The following is a 20427-nucleotide window of genomic DNA, read 5'->3' on the forward strand; positions in this document are numbered from 1 at the left end:
GCAATTGCTTTTATGGAAAACAAAAATATTAAAGATCTCCCTGCATAGAGAGCAGGTAAAACAAAGTTTCTTTGATGATAAGATGTTCGCTTTGAATAAATTATTGTGTGGATTTGAAAAATGACTGTGTTCCTCCCCGCATGAACCTCCCACTGGAGCCTTGGATAGAGTCTCGCCTGGAGCGCCAAGCAGCGAACAGGAAACCATTAATCATTGATTAGGAACATTTACATCTCATTCCATTTAATTATCTCTCGTTCCTGAAACAGTGGGACTGCCAGGCTGAGTATCTGCACTGACTACCTGCAGGCGGGAGATAGGAGCTATGTTGGGTTAACTGGGTCAATTTCACCTTTGACTTCAAAGAGAGTAAAAATAAAAAGGCCAAAAATCATTTTAACACTAATATATTAACAATAATCCATTTATCTTAGTTTGTGCTGCCAGAGTCCTCCCTAACACAGGAAAGTGGAACACGACACACCAGTTTTCAGATCTTTGCACCGGCTTCATGTGTGACAGAGAACTGCTTTTATTATACGGCTGGTTTATAAAGAACAAAATGTTTCAGGACCAAAATATATCTCTGATATCTTCTGCTTCATTATAAACCATCCCCACCCCCTCAGTTCTTCTCAATCCACACTTAAAATGTTGGTATCATTTAAGTTTACAGTACACGACAAACAGAAATTCATTGTTCCCAATTTACAGTTTAATGTGAAATGTTATTTTCTTATGTTTATTCACTTATATTATATTTTAGGTGATTAATATTTCCAATATACCTTAAACAATGTATAAACTAAACTGAGACTTTCAGTGGAGAACGTCTTTTTGTTTTCACCATGACCATGATTGTATTCCCACTTGTTTATTTTTTAACAACCATCCAAAAAACATTTAATCCTCTTCCAAAAATATCTAAGAATATGCACAATATTTGCAGTAAGATTGTAGTTTCTAATCCCTTTAAAATGCTTTTTGACCTAGAAACAGGGTAACACATTTAAAGTGTTTTGGCCTGGTCCCCCTGGTGAGACAGGAGTAGACATAAATCTCAATCTGTAAAAAAAGAGGGTGAAATATATAAATCTAATCTATTTTTATATCACAGCAGGGACTGGAAACCAATTGCCTTTGAACAGACTTTGTTAGTCAACTTGGTTGATCTTCATTTCACAAGAGATTGATCTGTCTGATTAATTTAAGCCAAAACATTGACATCAGAACATGTGTATGAAGGGAAATTATTACAAAGACATTAATAGGAATGATCTATTTGAAATAGTTTTTTTAAAAACATGAATAAACTCAGTCAGAGACAAATTTAAGGATATTTTATTGATGGTCATGATTCATTTTCACCAGGTCTGCAAAGGTACAGGTGTGTGGTAGGCTGTGCAAACATGCTCAAAACACTACAAAGCCACTGCACTCGCTCCCACCAACAACGCAGTATACAATGACATATTCATATACAGTATTCAAATACATATAATCCCTCTCATAGATATATTTAGAAAAATATAAAGTCCTAACTTTTCAACTGATAAACAGAAACATTTCACAACAAAAACACTTAGTTTCATATATGCTGTGATGCCCTGATTTGCTAAAAGAAAACATGTGCAATAAATTCATGAGCGTATTTTGGATTAAGTGCTGCTGTAATACACTTGACATGCAAGGACAGGCCCAACTCACCAATTAAATGCGTGACCAACTGTGTGTGTGAGAAAAGTCGTAAAGAAAGCAAGTTAGCTATATTGGGATGTGTCTGCACATAATTGTGTGTTTATGGTGTTTGAGGATCATGCTGCTTAGGAGCGACAGTATATCTCCATCATGTGTGTGTAAGTGTGTGTGTTTGCAGACAGGATTTCACACCGCACAGTGTTTAATAAACAAGATGTCGGGGGACCTTTACTTAACAAAAATACTCCTGAACCTCGAGCTGTTTGAGGCTTGACCTCAGGGCGACGCTGACGTCAGAAGTCGGGCAAAGAATAGGACTGGTGTATATTTTGAAACAGATCATTTATGACTGACAACAGCTTTACTGCCTCGACGGCTTTTTGAGTCAAAGTGGAAATAGTTTGCTTTGTGGTTTGTTAGACTCCTGTGTGTATTTTTATCCATTCAATGGCTGACAACACTATAACTCAACTTGAAGAGGAACTTGTTTAATGAGAGCTCTTAGTGAATTTATGTTTTATGTGAAAGGCTGTTTTTGCAGGTACTGAAGAGTGGCTGTAGTCGCAATTATATTTTAAATCCTCTTATCATGATCCCAAGTTAAAATGTATTTTTCGCTCAGGATTTTTTAATTCCATGATAATTTTCTCCCTATCTCAAGGAAACAGTAATGTCAAGATAACATATTAACTTGTTCATGGCTTCAGGAGAGAGACACGTATTTCTAACTCACACAAGAACCATTGCGATCAAATGTATAGCAATATAATCAGGAATTGAGTCATTGTTTATGGTATTAGTTCCACCTGTGTTTTTTCCTCTATGAGGGGTCAGAATCTCACAGTCTGCAGTGAAAAGAGTCTATGTGTGATGCTTTTTGATAAAGAAACAAGTTTTCAAGATTTCCAGTGAGCAAGAGCTATCCAGACGACAAATTGTAAAGAACAACACGGAAATACTTTGGAAGGGGGAGTAAACTAAATAACATGGGCTGTGTAACTAGAAAAGAAATAATTAAAATCCTAAATAAGAAACGTTATTCCCCCTGGGTTAACTGTCAATACAGCAGGAGAGCTTTGGGTTTTTGAAAGCAACAACAAATAGAAGTTTTGGTTAAACTCAAAACTTTTATATGCATGACACAAAGCAATCAGTAACAAGCTGTTCTTGATGATGACACTGAAGATTTCAGTTGGCCTACTTTAAAGATTAAGTTCAATTTACACCTTGGGGATGCCTTTATTTGTTCTGGCTTTCACTGACAAGCATGATAGGAAATGTCTGGAAACCACTGGTTTTTAAGAAGGTAACGAGTGATTAACATCTTCAGACGGTTTATGGAAACATTATTTAAATGTTTAAATTATAGGAAAGACATGATGATAAAGCTTTGTTGTGAATGGCTGTCGTGTTGTGGCAATTTTCAGACCATCTATCCTGTCATAATTGTTTTCACTGTAACGCGGTCCTAACAGAGGCAATGGGAAGTGACAGTAGATGAACGACCAAATGAGTAGGAGAGGAGACTCATTACCTCCTCATTAATGCCAGATGCCGATGCCAAGCTGGGTCAGATGGGAGATACAGGACGTCACTGGAGCAGATGCAAACTGAAGATTGGATCAAATGTCCATCCTAAACAGATTTGCCGTGTATTTTTGGAAATTGACCAGAGAGTCTCGCAGATAGGGGCAGCTAGTGGGAGAGAATGCAATCCAAAGACTGTACTTACTGAAGCACCAGTGACGAAGGTTAGGTTAGGTGAAGAAAGTCGTCAGTATGCAGCATGCTCAGAGGTGGAGGATAACTAAATATGATCTATGAGTGTAGAGAAAAACTGTGAGGTGCCATTATTCCCCTTGTCAAATATTAAGAGAGCATCCATAAAGTATAAGAGCAAAGGATGTATTATTCTTGAGTTTTAGGATGTCATTTCTCGTGTGAGAGGGGTCAAAGATTGAAGTAAAACAGACTGATGGCACTTCTAAAGCTGACACGTCTTCCAGTAGACCTCCGAGTGACTTTCTAAAGCCCTTAATGGAGCCTTAAATGCCTCTTCTCTCTCTGATGGGGTTTTGAAGAAGTAAACTCACTGACAGTCCTGTAAATATTAGCACAGGGAAGGTCTTATAGCCTGTCTGCGTGTGTGTGAGTGAGTGTGAGTGTGTACGTGTGCAGTTGATGATTGTGACCACCTGCTGATTTTTTCCATCGCCCTTTTACAATGTTAGCATGTAATGAAAGTGAAAAGCAGAAGTAAAATCAAAGTATTGTTGCTAGAATTGTAGCAAAGAAAAAACAGCCCTGTTTAACACGTCAACAGAAGGACGTGTCATGAGTTGTAAACAAAGGCAGAAGAGTATGCACACTTGCCGACTGTACACTTATACAAACAACACCTTGGTTAAGTTAAACAAGACATTAAGAGCACACAATGCATCAATAGAGAGAGAAAGGGGCACGGTTCCCCTAAACATGAGGATATACTTTAGTAGGACACAAAGAGGATCTATTAACAGTCAGCAGCTCCATGGTCCCATAGCTGGGGCTTTAACAACTACCTGCCCCTCCCGAGCTCAAAAATCACTTCCTGTCTACACAATTCTTAATCTTTCCACAGAAATGAACTCTGTTAAGTCATAATCCGTAACATTTTTCTTGAAAATGAACTTCTGTTTCTGCCATCCCCAGCTGACTGTTCAGTAAAACCCTAGCATTACCTTGAACTACTATGTCCAACACATAATGTTAGCTGTAACTACACACATCAGACCTGTCGAGATTGACTTTCTCTGGATGCCAAAACAGAGTGGATGAAGATGCAGTTAGAGCTATATAGCTTATGAAATGTTTTAAGGGTGCTTTTTTAAGTAAAACACAACACAGAAAGTATAAAAAGTGCACTAGATAAATAGTTTGCTTGTCTGCTCTAACCTACGCTGCAAGTTTTAGCACGCCAGCTAACTATCTTATTAGCCTACATATAAACTACCCCAGGTTTTTTTTTCTCCTTATAATAATGTTTTATTATTCCTTTTTAATATAAGGGTACCTCAACACTAGAACTACTGTGAATAGTTTTGACACAATACAAGAACAACATGTGTTACAATGTGATGTATGTTTACTTGAAGGACCAGTAGCTTTAGCATTTTAGCATAATATGTAGCTGTTTTGAAGCCTTCAAGTATATATTTAAGACCCTTTTAAAGGTATTTTTTTAAAAGAGGTTTGTTGGTAAAAACATCATCAAATAAAATACTTTGCTTATATTAGTGATCTAGTTGGTGGCAGTATATTTTCTAGCAACAGTTTTTGTTATGAAGTGAAAAATCAACAGGGTTCAGCTCAATAAGAGGCCTTCCTTGTGTTGAAATCAGGTTAGCATTGTTTCAATAATCACCAACACTATTGAGAATAAAATCAGATACAATTTCCTTTGGACACTGAAAGTGTTACTAGATTTTAAAGCTTGACGGGCCTAGCATCAATAACTATGGAAGGCAGGGATTAGCAAATGGTCACTTCAATTCAACAGTAGACAGACTGGATATTTAGCATTAGCAATCTTAGCTTCCCTGCTCTAAACATAGACAAAAGTACCTCTTACACTTGCTAATACTTTATTCTAAGCGAAGTCAAATGTTGCCTGGCTACATTGTTTGGCGTCCAGGTGATCCCTGGGCTGTGCAATGTAGGAACACAACTGCAATGAAGGCATAGCACCTAAAATGCCACCAAAATGAAGTACAGAGTTGCACGGATTACAACGTTATCGTGTCCATGTCTGTGAAACCATCCTCAAATAACTCCTTGCAATTTAAAATTATTTTACCCCTCTCTTCTTCCAAACTGTTCACACCGCCGAGCTGGAGACCTGGAGCCAGCCCACCTCTGTGTAGGCCCCCGTCACATGCCAGTACACCGCCCCCATCAGTTTGGTCCACACCATCTGCACCTCTACCGGGAAGAATTCTGGGAAATCTTCAGCCAACACCTCCAGCATAACACTGCTCAGGATCTGAGAGGAAGGAGGGTGAGAAAAAACTTGATTAACATGGAGAGAGAGACAATAGCTAGAGACTGAAAGAGTGGGAATATGTGGCTACCAAGATCATGTGGAAAGAAAGAGTAATGTAAAGTGACACTGGAGCGCTGGAAATAAAGAATCCAATTTGCTCCGACAGAAAAAGCGGCGAGGCAGGTGAGAATTGAAAATGATAACTGGAAAAGCATGAAAGCAGTCGGTAGGCATGCTATACAAAGGTAATGAAAGTGGAAAAAGTAGAGAGAATGGACAACACAGTTGAGGAGGCGAAAAGAAAGCAAAATTAATTATGGTAAATCTGAAGAAGAGTAAATTACACTCTGGAAAAGAATCAGATCCATAAAAAAGTCCCTGAGACGTGGCTGAAAGCTGCAACAGGTACAGTATCTGTAAGCATGGTCCATATATTGAAGATTTAAAAGCAATTAATCCTTAAGCTCATTCATTTTAAAATCTTCAGAAGCTGGACATATGATGATTTAGGATGCAGCCAAATTCATTACATCTGTCTTTTTATAGCCAGCTTTTTTTTAAATTTGAGATGAGTTGTTCAGTCTATAAAATCCAGAAGATATTCAGTATCTTCCTTCGATATTCAGACTATTTGTCCTCAAATGTGTTGGTGTATTGGTGTAACAAACCACCTGGAATGAGAGTTAATCAGAATTTCTATTAATGATGATTCATTGAACACATTCACAACAAAAATATTATATAATAGAGATTCACCGTTGTACACATGAGGTTAGGGTTAGGGTTCAAGAGTTCAGGGAATACACACTAAGACATATCAGTGTAATGATTTATTCACAAAGTGATCATTTACATCTTAAAAACAAGAGTCATTCGGAAGCCGGTGGAGGGATGCTTAAATGGCGGTAATGTTTCCTCTTCACAGCTGCATCTAAGAACCCACTGCAGACGACTTTTAAATGACTTCCTCTTTTCAATCAGATGAAAAGGGACTTGTGTTTAATAATCATAGTTTCACAAGGAAAGAAATTGGATTTTAAATGTTTTTGGTGAGTCCGTCTTTCTTCCCGTCACAGTCAATCAGCACTTTCTGTGAGGTCTGATCATAGTCATTCTAATTAATTGATTTACTTAGATTATTTTAGGAATTGCATTCATAGATTACTTTTGTATTATTATATGCTCTATCTTCTGTCAAATAGCGTTATACATAATACGTTACTCGTCTGATCAAACTTTTGTCTATGTTTCTATTCCATCAAATTCCATTGCATTATTTGTTTATCTCATTTTCATACTTAAAGGGTAACTTACATTTAGATATTGTGTTCTTTTCCATGTACTAGTGCAAACTTCTGACTGCACTCAGCCTCACTGATTGGATGAAGTGGACAAAAAGTGAATAAAACTCTGCATGTCACCCCCCAGCATCACTTCAGGTAAAGAAACCTGAGCACGCTGGGGTAAAAAAATCCTGTCTTCCCCAAAAATGTATTTTGCTCACAGGTTGAAACAGGTAATAGTTTATTTGAGACAGGAATAAACCTTTTTGCTCAAGAAACTTGAAATAATCAAGTCCCCTGTGGTCTTAGATTTGTAATAGGAACATTTTTCTGGGGTGCTAATGGGATGCTTTGATCATTTAAGGGGCTGCTGAAGCAAGAAAATACTTTTGCTTTTCCTCTTAACCAGACAATTATTTTTCAGCACACAGTGTATTTTATTTCATGAACACACCTATAAAGTGGCAAAAGAAGAAGGCAAGACATTGCTTGGCAGTAAAACAACACCCCTGTGGCAGGAAACCTATGGGGTTATTGAAGGCAATTCTGGAAAATATGGAACATTTTTGACCAAAATAAGCAAATCTGACAGGCTAGCTGCCTGGGAAACATATAAGAGGTGAAGTTATATACTACACTTCGTCTTAGGGTCACACCATCACAGAATAACCATGTAAAAGGCTATAACAGCAACAGATAGCGGATAACTTATTGAAGTTACCTTAAAGTACATGGGTTCCACCTTGTGTTTGATAGCATGGGCCTTCCCCACCAAGGCCAGCACTGCCGTCACCTTCTCTGGGTCATTTAGGTTCTCCACCACCGTGTTTAGGGCATTCATCACCCTGCGGGCATGGTGACGAAGTTGGCCGCTTCGCTCCATCTCCTCTGGGTCCTCCATGTCCTGAAACTGGCTAAAGTACTGTTTGGCCGATGGGAAGTTGACAAAGAACCTAAGGAGGCAAATACATGCATGGCAATGTCAGCTGGTTGCTCCACCACTTTGTACCAAGCTGAAATATTCAATCAAACATTAGATGTATTGCATTGAAGTTTGTACAGACATTGTCCCATGAGGATGAATCATGACCTATGTGATCCTTTGGACCATCTCCTAGTTCCACTATGAGGTTGACCTTTTTGTTTCCTTTATCCAATACTTAAATGGGCCACCCTATGTATGTCTCTCAGAGTGATTCGTTAAGAGAATTGAGGGAAAAAAAGCATTATTATAGAAGCAAAACATGTAATTTTATGTTTTCTGTAAACACCACCAGAGATGTAGGAGTAGAAGAGGCTGTTGAGGAGGAACAGCCAGAAACAACAGAAGTGAGTACAGTTGGTCAATGTTTTTTTGGGTGAAACCCAGCATGGCCTGTCTGCTTTACCTCATTTATCAACAGTGCATACAAACACATTCATACGTACTCTACATTTCTAATCAAATGTTTGTATTTTTCAAGTCACAAATAACAGCAAATTCAATCCATAAAGCAATTGGACCAACATCGGGGTTTCCGGTGGGCCTGTATTGATGGTACATAATGATGCGTAATGGCTTGTCACACAGGAGAAATATCACAGATGAGACAAATCAATGGAGAGAAATATTGAATGCATGGCTAGGTTCACAACTAACATATATTTTAGGACACATACTGTACAGTAGATCACCTACAGCAGCCTGATCCTTTAGTGTAAACGTCTCAAGGAAAGGGATCCAGTGCTGCTTTTGTCATTACTTATTCTGCAGACATTCATGGTCCCCAGAGGATGAATACCACTGAATTGATGATCATCTGAATGTTTGCTTATCCTGTGAAATATTTTAGCATCTTAATAAAATCCTAATAACATTAGTGATACCCTTTTCAGTGCCACCATTATGTTGGTATTTTTGTTTTTGAGTAAAATGTTTTCACAACTTTTAGATGGATCATTCAAATTGTTGAGACATCCTTTTTCCCCTCAAGAGGAATTGTCTTAACATGTTTTTGATGTTTCATCTAGTGGCAAACATCAGACCATCATTGTTAGTCTATCACTATTTTTAATGAAATAATACCTGCAAAACTTGACATTAGTACACTAATTGATGCTGTATTAACATTTAGTTAACACAAATGAGCAGTGAAATTTCCTGGGTTTGTATTACTTTTTTCAAGGAATTTTGCTAACAAGAGAGACAAGATCATTAGGACCACAAGTACATAACAAAAACAAGCACTGCTTAACATTGTTGTTGCTATTAAACCCAATAGCAAAAGACAGCTATGACATCAATTCCGCTTAAATGTGACAAATCCCTTCAGAAGCCCATAATAAAGCCAGCCAAGATCTATTATAATAGAGAAGAACCATGTATGCATCACAACATTTGACCAAAGCACGTGGGAACTCATGCTTGAAAAATGAAAATTTACCCAAGAAACGAATGGTTGGAGGCTGCAAAGTCCCTCTCTTTCACACTCATTATCAAAACATGACTTTCGGTCGGTCCGTGCAAATTATATCCAGAGGCTTCTAAATGTACGTACAGTATGCCATATATTATAATGCTGCTGTTGTTATTTTAGTTTTTTTCGTCCTTTGATTAACACACAGACAAACAAACAAACACGTACACACACACACACACACACAGACACAGACACAGACACACACACACACACACACACACACACACACACACACACACACAGACACACACACACACACACACACACACACACACACACACACACTGTCTGTTATCCACCAGTGTGGGAAGAAGTGCCAGCAGAATCTCTTACAGTGCGGTAGCCTTGATGAACCCTGATGGATAAGATTGAGTTTAATTGGATGCAGGTGTGCTGAAGAGCCGAGTTTAATTTCCATCAAGTCTGTTGCTGTTTATGCCAGTGGCTTATTCTGAAAGACTCCCACTGAAGGCACAGTATTAAATATATTAAAAAGCTGTGTAATATTTTTCCATTCTATAAAGTCTGTCACTTCACTTCACTAAACTTTACTGATTTTTTTGCCTTCTTGGAAGAATGAAATGAAATCAACATTAACATAATCAACAATCACTGTTTGGAGCAGCAGGTGTAAAAACCATGTGGTAATGCAACCTTTACGTTAGTCCAAAGACATTCAGTTCAGATTCATTACCATGTTGGTGTTATTGAAACTGAAATGAAACAAGGTTTGAATCAGTATGAAGTGAAAAAAAAGGAAATAAATTGAGCCAGAGAATTGACGCTAACAGGCTGCAGCAAAACAATGGAGAGTTGGCCTCAAACACAGTTAAACTGAGCAAATCATCTAGAATCTAGTCATCATGCCTTCACACATTGCTGCTAGATTAGTTTGAAACATTAAATTCATATTTTCACCGTTTATCTCAAAATTGTCCCATGAAAAAGAGAAAAAAGTTGCCCCCAGTTATGCTGTAATCCAGAGTTATATCCTGTCTGTGAGTCTTTGAAATTAACCAAGCTTCACCTAAGAGCTTTTCAAAACTCACAAAGGACTTGTGTCTGTACAACGAGAGATAGACCTATTTTAGGTGAAGATGTAGTAAATTCCATTCTTAAACCACCCTGGTAGATGTAAGAGGAGAGATAAACAAAGAAAATGTAAATCATCCATTGGGATTTGTTTTGATTCAAGGGTTTGACAGCTTTTATCACAGTGGGCTGTGAGCTCACGGCAGCTCAGTAAGAGGGAGAGAGGACATGTTCCAAAGCAATAAGAAAGTTTCCACAAGCTTAACTAAAGAAACTTACTAAAGAAAGTAAGTGAGAAACTTTGCAGATTAAGTATTGTCAGTTTTCACTAATAGCAATGCAAACTGTCCACTCAGAGCTTTACACATTTACAGACAAACACTGACTGAACAACAGATGGATTTAAATGTGAACACACACACACACACACACACACACACACACACACACACACACACACACACACACACACACACACACACACACACACACACACACACACACACACACTTTGCTCTGACCCACTTTAAATCTTGTCAGTGCTCCAGCTGACTGGAATTGCTCGTACAGTTACATCCCAGTTGGAGTTTGGCCCTCGGCGGCTCGCTTCACTACATCCTCATCCCCCAGATCCTATGTCATGCTAGACCTACAAAGACTCCACTCGCCTGTAGCACCCCAAGCTTGGCTCTGCCAGCTGTCACGATACACGGCACACACTCTTTTCCTCGGTAGCACCAATAATACAGACTGTCTAGTACCTTTTGTTCTGCTCAGACAAACTTAACTGCAGAGCTTAAAAAACCAAATCGCTGCTCTGATGTTTTCTTTGAAGAAAAAAAAAGACTCCTTCTTTTTATGCCTGTCTGCTTGTGTTAGAATGATAAATGCTAAATCCCCTGTAGCCAAGGCATGGGTTTACAGTACATTAAAATATATGCAACAGGCTTTTTGTTTTTTATCCAAAGGTCCCTATTAATTGTTTAAAGTGCATCCTACGACACTCAATATTTTAATGGTTTATCAGTAGGAAGTATGTTCTCTTAAAAAAAGCTAATTTTAAGGATTGCAATGACATATTTGGGGTTGGTTCCTGAGAGATTATGTACCACAACTTTGACATCCAGAGGTTAGATGGATGGGGTTAATGGTTATATGTGGTAGAACTTCAGACTTATATGCAGGACACTTCCTATCTCAAACATCAAACTTACGAGTACATTAACCAAATCAGCCAGACTGATTTATAACGGTCAGCCACAGAGTACTGACTAGTTAATTTTCTGCAGAGGCCGAGAAACATTTGTTATAATACTGTTATCTTGAGATCACAAGTTAATTCTTTTTTTATCTCAAGCTTTGCAGTCTCAAAATAACAAGAAGATTCATCTTGTTTCACAAAAAAACGTGTTTACCAGAGATCAACAGTGGCATGCCAGCATGAATACATGGCCAGTGTGAACTTAGGTAAAAAATTAGAGTACCCGTTCTTGATCCACGCATCAGACCATAGGAATTTCAATCAAGGTCAAACACAGGAAGAAATTACATTGTGTCTTTTTTTTGGAGACAAAGTGTTTGACATTTATTTATGTCCATTTTTTGTTGGGCTTTTTGCCTTTTAATTGTTGAACAGTCATTGAAAGTGGGAGACCTGATTTGAAGCTGCTGTAGTAAGGACCATGATCCTCTGTTCATTTGCCTCCTGCTCCATTCGTGACACACTTAATTCTGCGTTAACATACATGGGTTATCCTTCCAGTTCACACTGTATATTGCAAACTGTATTCAACCCAAATAAATTATTCACACATGGTTAGCCTAACATGGAGCTGTCCAGACCCCTGGGGTGCTGATTAGGCTACTGTTCACTCACAGCATTTTCTTCTTCACTTCAATCAGCCTTTTGTTTTCCCCAAAATTCATGTAAACCAATTATCACAAAAAAACAAAAACAATCTCACAATATGAAAGTCATTGACATGTCATCTTCATTAACGTTTACATCTTTGGGTGTATGTTTTTATGATAAATAATTATCAGATTTCTTTACCTTCCAAGTTAATCGTCACTAAACTAAAACAAAGCTCAACAATCTGGTATACTGTGGGCAGGACTGTAGTTTTCATTTACTGTAACCACAATCTTTCCTTTAACACCATCTCATTATTTATTGTCATTTACACATCTTAAAAACTCCAGCTATGGGGCTAACTTCACTCACTTTATATTTCAAATAAACATTGAAATTTGATGAGAAGAAAACAAAATCTTTGTCATATGTGCATTGTTTTACCCTATGTTTGAATTTCATCATTTACTGTAACACAGTCAAAGGGCCTGGCCTGCATTATCTAGCTTTACTGACCTCACCTATGCTTAAATACTTCAAGTAAACATTAAGAAGACTGTCTATGGTAAAACATCCACATATGGATACAGCTTTTAGACACAGTTGAATATATTCTTCTCATGCTGAGTAGCGATGCACAAATTATTTTCTAACACAAAGGGAGAAATGTGGGGACCACAGTGATGCCAGATCCCAGTATCTCTCAAAACTGTAATCCTACATGTCTCTAAAGGCATGGTGAGAAACATTTTGTCTCCCCTTGTGTGAGAGGAGTGCTGGTGTTTAGTTCTTTGGAGAGCTCTGAACACATTCCTGCACCTGACTCTGCATTTAAATGAAGTCATCAAATCAAAAGCAGCCCCATTAGTTAGGGTTGTTAATCACAGTAAGATTACACTTAAAGGGTTTTTATAAATCTTCAGAGTTCCATGAACAACCTTGAGCCTCACTACTGGTACTTCAAGGACATATTTTTCACAAATCTGCAAACCCATACAGACAGCTTAATTATTGATAGTTCAAAAACACATATAATATTGACTCAAGAAAGATCTACTATGGTACTGACCTAAATGCAATAGATTGCGATCATATTTCGTAAAGACATTCTTGTTCCCCAGGTGATAAATCCTGAAGAGCGCCACCAGCTTGTTTTTAGTTTTTGGACATATCTTAACTTTTATAATGTACTGTCATTGTAGGACATAGGGATTTGAAACAAAAAATGTCTACATAAGTGAAAATAAAGAAAGAAAAAATCTATGTTTTTGTAATAAAAACTGTGGGATGAGTTTAGGAGTCTCACAGCCTGAGAAAGGAAGCTCCCCTGTATTTTGAAGGTCCAACATTCTTTTATCTGCTATCAGTGTTCAGTCATTCATTTTGCTAAGGTTGAGCTATACAGTAAACGGTTTTCTTAGCAGCACTGTCTAAGATTGTTCTTTGTGAGTATGAAGTCTCGTTATTGTTTGTAATCTGGTTACAAACTTCACACCTCAGTTCTCCCCAGACAGCGGAAATGAGTGTCTAGCATGAACATGAGGGGGCTGAGCACAGACCCTGGGGGCCACCGTGTTCTTGCAAAAACTCTGAGTTTGTATCTAGCCCAGTGAAAAAAGTACTACACTAGATCAAAAGTAAATCACAGATAATACCTAAATGTAAATGTGTGTGTTTTTGTTGAGGCAATGACTGCTAAAAACTTCATTAAGACAAATCCTTTTGATGTTGTCTGATTTATGTCAAATGAAAATGTTAGGCCATCTGGGCAAAATTGTTGATATGGTTTAAATAACTTTAAAAATGAGGACATTTTCGTCAGAGCTTTCACTCGCATGAAACAGGACATCCTGCACAAACCCGTAGCCATGCTAACAAGAAGACTATGTCACAGCTGTTTCACACGCCATTGCTATGGTGATCTGTTAAGAAGTCTACCCTGAGGTGCTATCAACAAAAAAACTAAGGAAACTTGTCCCAAAAGTGAGTATAGATGAGATAAACCATGGAGTAGAAATGTGTATCGTTAATGATTAAGAGACATTGACATGAAGGCAATCCCATTTGCTCTGTCATAAATGCATAATGTTATAAGATACCTTGCATTAATTATCTTGTTAATTAGCTTGGTAAAAATGTGCTTAAATCCTTGCCTCATCAATGTCACTACAACACTTCTATTTGTGTCTATGTAAGCTGGATATGATTGTCTTCACAGATGCACCATTCTACTGACGCCTGGGGTGCTCTTTTGCTTTGGTGCAATTGCATTTGTACGCATTAGTGAGAGAGGCTATTGTCTATTCTCTCAATGCATCCAGGCTCAGATACATGAAAATGCAAACCATGATCACTTAATGTGCACTGATCTCAAGAAAAAGGTCTCAACCATGCAAGACGTTTTGACCGAGTGTCAGCCTCAGGTTATGTTGGGTAACTGAGGAACTGCCAGTCAACTGTTCATAATCAGCCTCTTTGTGCAGCACGGAGATAGAAAATGAGAATGTCAAGTGTGGAAACAATTAGAGACTCAATTGGTAATTACTACAACAATTAGGATTTGCATTTGAGTCTTTTGTCAAGCAAAATGAAAAGGATCATTAGTTGCTGCTTCAGTTGTGCATATTCTGTCAGAGTTAGTCTTGCACACTTATAACACATTGTTTAGGTCCTGTTGCTCTTTGGTTACCAGAACCTCTAAGCTGTCAATATGTATCCAAACCAGAGTCAGCTAAATACATTCCTGAATACTATATTTGTTTGGCAGCTTTGATAATTAATTTTGAATGTAATCACAACCAAATTAGATTTGAAAATCATATGTCAAAATAGGGAGGGAAAGAAAAAAAGACAGTTAGATGTGACATAGAAGAGGACAGTATAGTAGGATATAAGAAACTGCCTGAGCTTGCTGCTGTCATCCACAGATAAAAGCACAAGACACACACATACATACAACATTTGATATTGCTGCTGTCCATTTTAACGATCCTTTAAGGCTTTTTTCGTTTAGCACCGAGACATTTTATCTATGGACATTTAAAACCATTTTAAAATCCTGAACAGAAGCTGTGTTGGTCTGCAGCAATATGGCTTTGCAAAGGGAAGCTTTGCAGAAAATAACTGACAGCAGAAGATTAGTTCTTGAAAAAAAAGTTTGATTTTATGGATATGTTTTAAAACATTAGACACCGTAGCCATGGTTGAGCAACTTACAGTATCCAAAGATGAATATTTGTAAGTAATAATAAAAGACTATTAAAATATATTCTATACATACACTGGAAATATAATTCAACATCTCATACAATCTTCTGTGATGTTCCTGTGACACTGCAGTGTGAGGAGAAGTGGATTATGGAATATGTCTCCAGCATCGCAATGAGAATGGAATGCAATGTTCCTTCTTCGTCTACACTGTCACAGCTCAGTTACTGGTGAGAGGTTGAGGGAATGAGTGCAGTGTGTGTGTGTGTGTGTGTGTGTGTGTGTGTGTGTGTGTGTGTGTGTGTGTGTGTGTGTGTGTGTGTGCGTGCGTGCGTGCGTGCGTGCGTGTGTGTGTGTATTTATTACTCAAGAGTTTTAAATGTTTCCTGTCATTAACAAAATAAATGTAAACATATCAGTTCAATCATAGAAACAATGTACCTAGGCAATAATCTTTTATATAAATGTCCTTTTTATTATACTATCGGTTCTTATGTGTATAATACAAATAGTCAGAATTTATTTATTTCATCATATGAAAGTAATGTCTTGGAAAAGTCATTTTTGGCCAATGAGTGTCACATGACCTGCAGTTCTGACTGTGGCCACACAAAACAAAACTGAAATGTTGACTTTAAATAAATGTATTATGTCAACAGATTTCATAAAACATTATTAGGTTGGTTAAAAGCAAAATAGCAAGTTTCAACAACAAAAGAGTAATATTACTGCTTTCAACTAACCTGATACAATCATGTGGAATTTGTTGATAAAATACATTTGTTAAAGTCAACATTTTTTTCAGTGCACTACATTATCCACCATCAACCAAATGCATCCATATGGTTACTGACATTTAGACAATCTGAATTACTGTTAACTTTTTAACAAAAAAGCATTTGGTCAAGACCATAATACAAGGTGATTCAGCCATTCATTTCATTCTCAAACAAAACTGAGCCTTCAATGTCACAGCAGATAAGAAAGTCAAGCAATAGCTCCTGAAATGTTTTTTAGCAAACAAAATGAAATATTTTTACAAAATACTTTTCAACAAAGTTTATTATTAACATTTCAGGATATTTGCGTGTGAAAAGACAAAGGCTTCAGGTCCATTATGAGAATAAAGCATCTAAATCCAAACAGAGCAACAGATAGAAACAGCTCCATCAGCAGCAGCAGCATCAAAACATCCCTAAACTTAAGAATCTGTTGTTTTGTTTAAAGTTTACACACCCTAAGAGATATTTGTCTCTCACATGACATATTTTGGTAAAAGCTCACCTTATGAGCACAGACACCCCCACGTCCTCGCAGTTCTTGTAGACGTGCCCCCACGTGTCCTGGATGATCTCCCTCTCGGCGTCGGACAGTGGCTCGGCGCGCTCCGGACGGTCGTCAGGCTCCACCTCTCCTCTCCGCACTCCCAGCACCTGCGGAGGTGGCGAGGGCGGTGGCGGAGACTCCCTTCGAGACATCCTCGTGCGGCGCAGAAGCCCGGAGGCTCGCAGCAGCGCCCGGGGAAGGTAGGGAGCGAGGGAGGGGGGGAGGGTGATGGAGAGCTGAGACCCCACGGCGGGAGCTGGGAGAGGAGAGTTGGGATGAGAAGAGGAGCGGACAAGAGGAAGAGGAAGGAGGAGGGGGAGAAGAGAGGTGGCAGGTGGTGCTCACAGCCGAAAATTGAAAAGGGGAAAATTAAGCTCCTGATCCCCCAACTGCCTCCCACCAGCCAGCAAGCTCTCTCACTCCAAACTCTCCCACATTTGTCCTCCCTCAAACTGAAAACTTCTCCTCCTTCCTCACTTTTTCCAATTTTTTTCTCTCCCCACCTCTCTTTCACCCTTTTTCTCCCAGTAAGGGAGATGCTGGACAGGGATGCTGCTGTTGTCCTCACGTCTCTCCTGCTCCCCTTCTCTGTCTTTCTCTCTCTCTCTCTCTCTCTCTCTCTCTCTCTCTCTCTCTCTCTCTCTCTCTCTCTCTCTCTCTCTCTCTCTATCCTCACGCTCTGGTGGAGGATATGAGGCTATGGAGGCTGTGGTGTGTGTGTTGTGAAGACCTGATGGAGTGAGAGTGGGGTGGGGAGGAAAAACAGAACGAGAGAGAGACAGAGAGGGGTGGAGAAATATAGAGAGAGCCAAAGGTCTTTGACAACCCCCTCAACACACACACACACACACACACACACACACACACACACACACACACACACACACACACACACACACACACACACACACACACACACACACACACACACACACACACACACACACACACACACACACACACACACACATCTCTTTGCACATGTTTGTGCTCACATAAAGGCTGTGAAAATAAACGGATTGTCCATGTTTTTTGTCTTTTGAAGGGAAACATATTGACATGTAGGAAAACCAGATTTTTTATTTAAGAGATGTATTCCCTCTGCATGTGTCAAATATATTTAAGTAATTTGACATAAAGTTTGCCATGATGCAGATGATACTGCTTTTTTGTTGCTGGTTCTATCCAGTGATTAACTGAGAAATTATTGAAAAGCTGATCTAACAAGAGAATGCAATTCCTGAAGAAATTGTGATGTGAATGCTGAAGAGCTGAACTCCAATGCTGTCTATAATGTGTAAGAGAAAAATGAAGAAGCAGGAATATTTGGATACCAGGAAATGCAACACCTTCTATTTGAAAGACCAACCTACTACCACCGAGCCACAGCCGCACCTGGTATAAAATGAATGTTGCTAGTTGTTTTAAAGGGTTCATGAGTCATGCAGTGGGGATTTGGATGCGTAATAAGAACAAGAAAACATCTAAAACCGTGAAAAAGCAGCAGAACATTTTAACTGTAAGCTTTTTAACTGAAACCATATGTCACCAATAATGTATAAAATATGCTGGAAATGTTAAAGACTGTTTGATGTTGGGTATACAGTTCTGGGACATTTACATTTCCTTCAGAAAAGCTGACACTGTAGTGCATTGCTGGATTTAAAAGTGACTTTTAACAATAATGTTAAAAGATGTTCAACAGATACATTACATGTCACTTGTTAGACACTTTTACCCAAAGCAACTTACATCCATTCAATACTATGGACAATCCCCACAGGAGGAATTTGGGGTGGAGTGTCTTGCCCAAGTACACAGTGGCATGACTGACTGCAGCAGGCTTTGAACCAGTTCCCACATAATCAGAAGATTACACATTAATGCACTGAGCCACAGACTTCAAGTCAACTACACTAAGTATACAGTAGTTGATAAATATCCACTAGGTATATGTTATCCTGCAATAATTAGCTGCTAAATTGTAGTAAGGAATAAAGACATCGAGATGTTGACTGCATTAGCTGTAATTAAAGCAGCAACTTCTATCTGGAAGACCAATGCACCACAACAGAGCCACAGTCACACCTGGTAAATAAGTGGGCGTGGTTAGCTCCTTTAAAGGGTACATGATTATTGGGGGCTTGAATGTGTGATACTCAAAGACAGTAAAAAACTTGGAAAAGCAGCAGAATATTTTAACTTCAAACTTTTTAACTAAAACCATATGTCACCAATAACGTATAAAATATGTCTGTGGGTTCATGGGCCTGAAAGGAACGGTATCTGGTCTCAAACAGACTAAATGCATCTAAACAACTTTCAGGACTTATCTGCCATTTTGCGATCAACAGGTAAAGTGGGTTTGTATGAAGGTGAACCAAAACAGAAAAGCTGCAGACCAGAAATTAAAAGACTGATCTAAAAATGATTCTGCATAGCTGAAGGTATCTGAGCAGTCGGTGAATATTCCATGCTGTTTTGTTAACACAAGCGACCCCTTTTACATGACACAAACCACCCATTTGACCCATTGTTATGGAATTATCGATTATAGTTGCCTTTGCTTTATTATGTGTTGTCAATATTGTGTTATCTGCTGCCGTAAAAGGGTCAGTTAATGCAGGTTTAATGCACTGCAAGGTGCCCTTTTTAACCTTACAACCTCTAATGATAAAACACTACACATGTCACTTAATAATAATATAAATTTCCTCGTTAAAGAGCATCATAAACTAAACCTTGTCTTTAAACTGCAGATTCTTCACCTGTGGTACAGAAACAGAAGCAACTTTCTCCTTACTTGTAAAAGTAATATTATTTCTCTAGTTTACTGCTTATCTCTGGATTATGACGATGTCAGATATGCTGCCTCCCGTCTGAGGCCACGAAATGTAATTTACCTTGCTGCCGTCAGGTGCATTAACTGGTGATACTCACCGCTACTTTCTGTATGATAAAGGTGGTTGGCCCCATGTCTGAGAGATGTCATTTCTACCGGCACTGACAGACATGGTTGGAAAATTGCCATTTTAGTTCTAATCTTTGTAGCTCTGGCACTCTATTCAACATGCTCCAGTGACTGGCGCCCCGAACTGGAGCCAAACACCCGACTGTGTTCATGCAGAGGTCTTGTGAAATTACATTAAAAATCAAACCTCTATGTGACTTTAAGAACCTATTTTATTTCTTTCTGCCTGATTGGTTTCACTGCAGCATGCACCTTGTTTACAGTAAGTTTTATATTTCAGATAATTCTGCCTGTTCTTTATATTTTGTTTATTTTGTTCTATTAAATAGCCTATTAACATAAAAACTGATGTTTTTCCAACCAACCTACCCTAGGTTTAATAAAAACATCTTAATAACGGTTTGAAGACTTTATGACGACCATATTATGAAAAATGTATCCTAATTTTTCTGCTGAGCTACGACAGGAAGACTGAAACACTTGCAACGAGGCAACACAGCCAGACAACATATAACCTGTTGACAAATATTAAACCCTCCTAGATTACATTAAAGTAGATTAGATTAGATTGTCATGTG

At 38.4% G+C, this 20427-nt stretch overlaps 1 protein-coding gene across 1 annotated transcript; it reads right to left on the bottom strand.

Moving 5' to 3' along the window:
* Window positions 1-1325: 1325 nt before the first annotated feature.
* On the bottom strand, window positions 1326-17030 carry cygb2 (cytoglobin 2). The gene is made up of 3 exons (XM_063883086.1): window positions 16837-17030; window positions 7724-7955; window positions 1326-5719 (listed from the first exon to the last, which is right to left on the bottom strand). Exons 1-3 carry the CDS (start codon window positions 17028-17030, stop codon window positions 5555-5557), a joined length of 591 nt encoding a protein of 196 aa, XP_063739156.1. The 3' UTR covers window positions 1326-5554.
* Between the last annotated feature and the right edge of the window lie 3397 nt (window positions 17031-20427).

Source organism: Eleginops maclovinus, chromosome 5 (genome assembly GCF_036324505.1).
Source record: "Eleginops maclovinus isolate JMC-PN-2008 ecotype Puerto Natales chromosome 5, JC_Emac_rtc_rv5, whole genome shotgun sequence".
NCBI classification, from domain to species: Eukaryota; Metazoa; Chordata; class Actinopteri; order Perciformes; family Eleginopidae; genus Eleginops; species Eleginops maclovinus.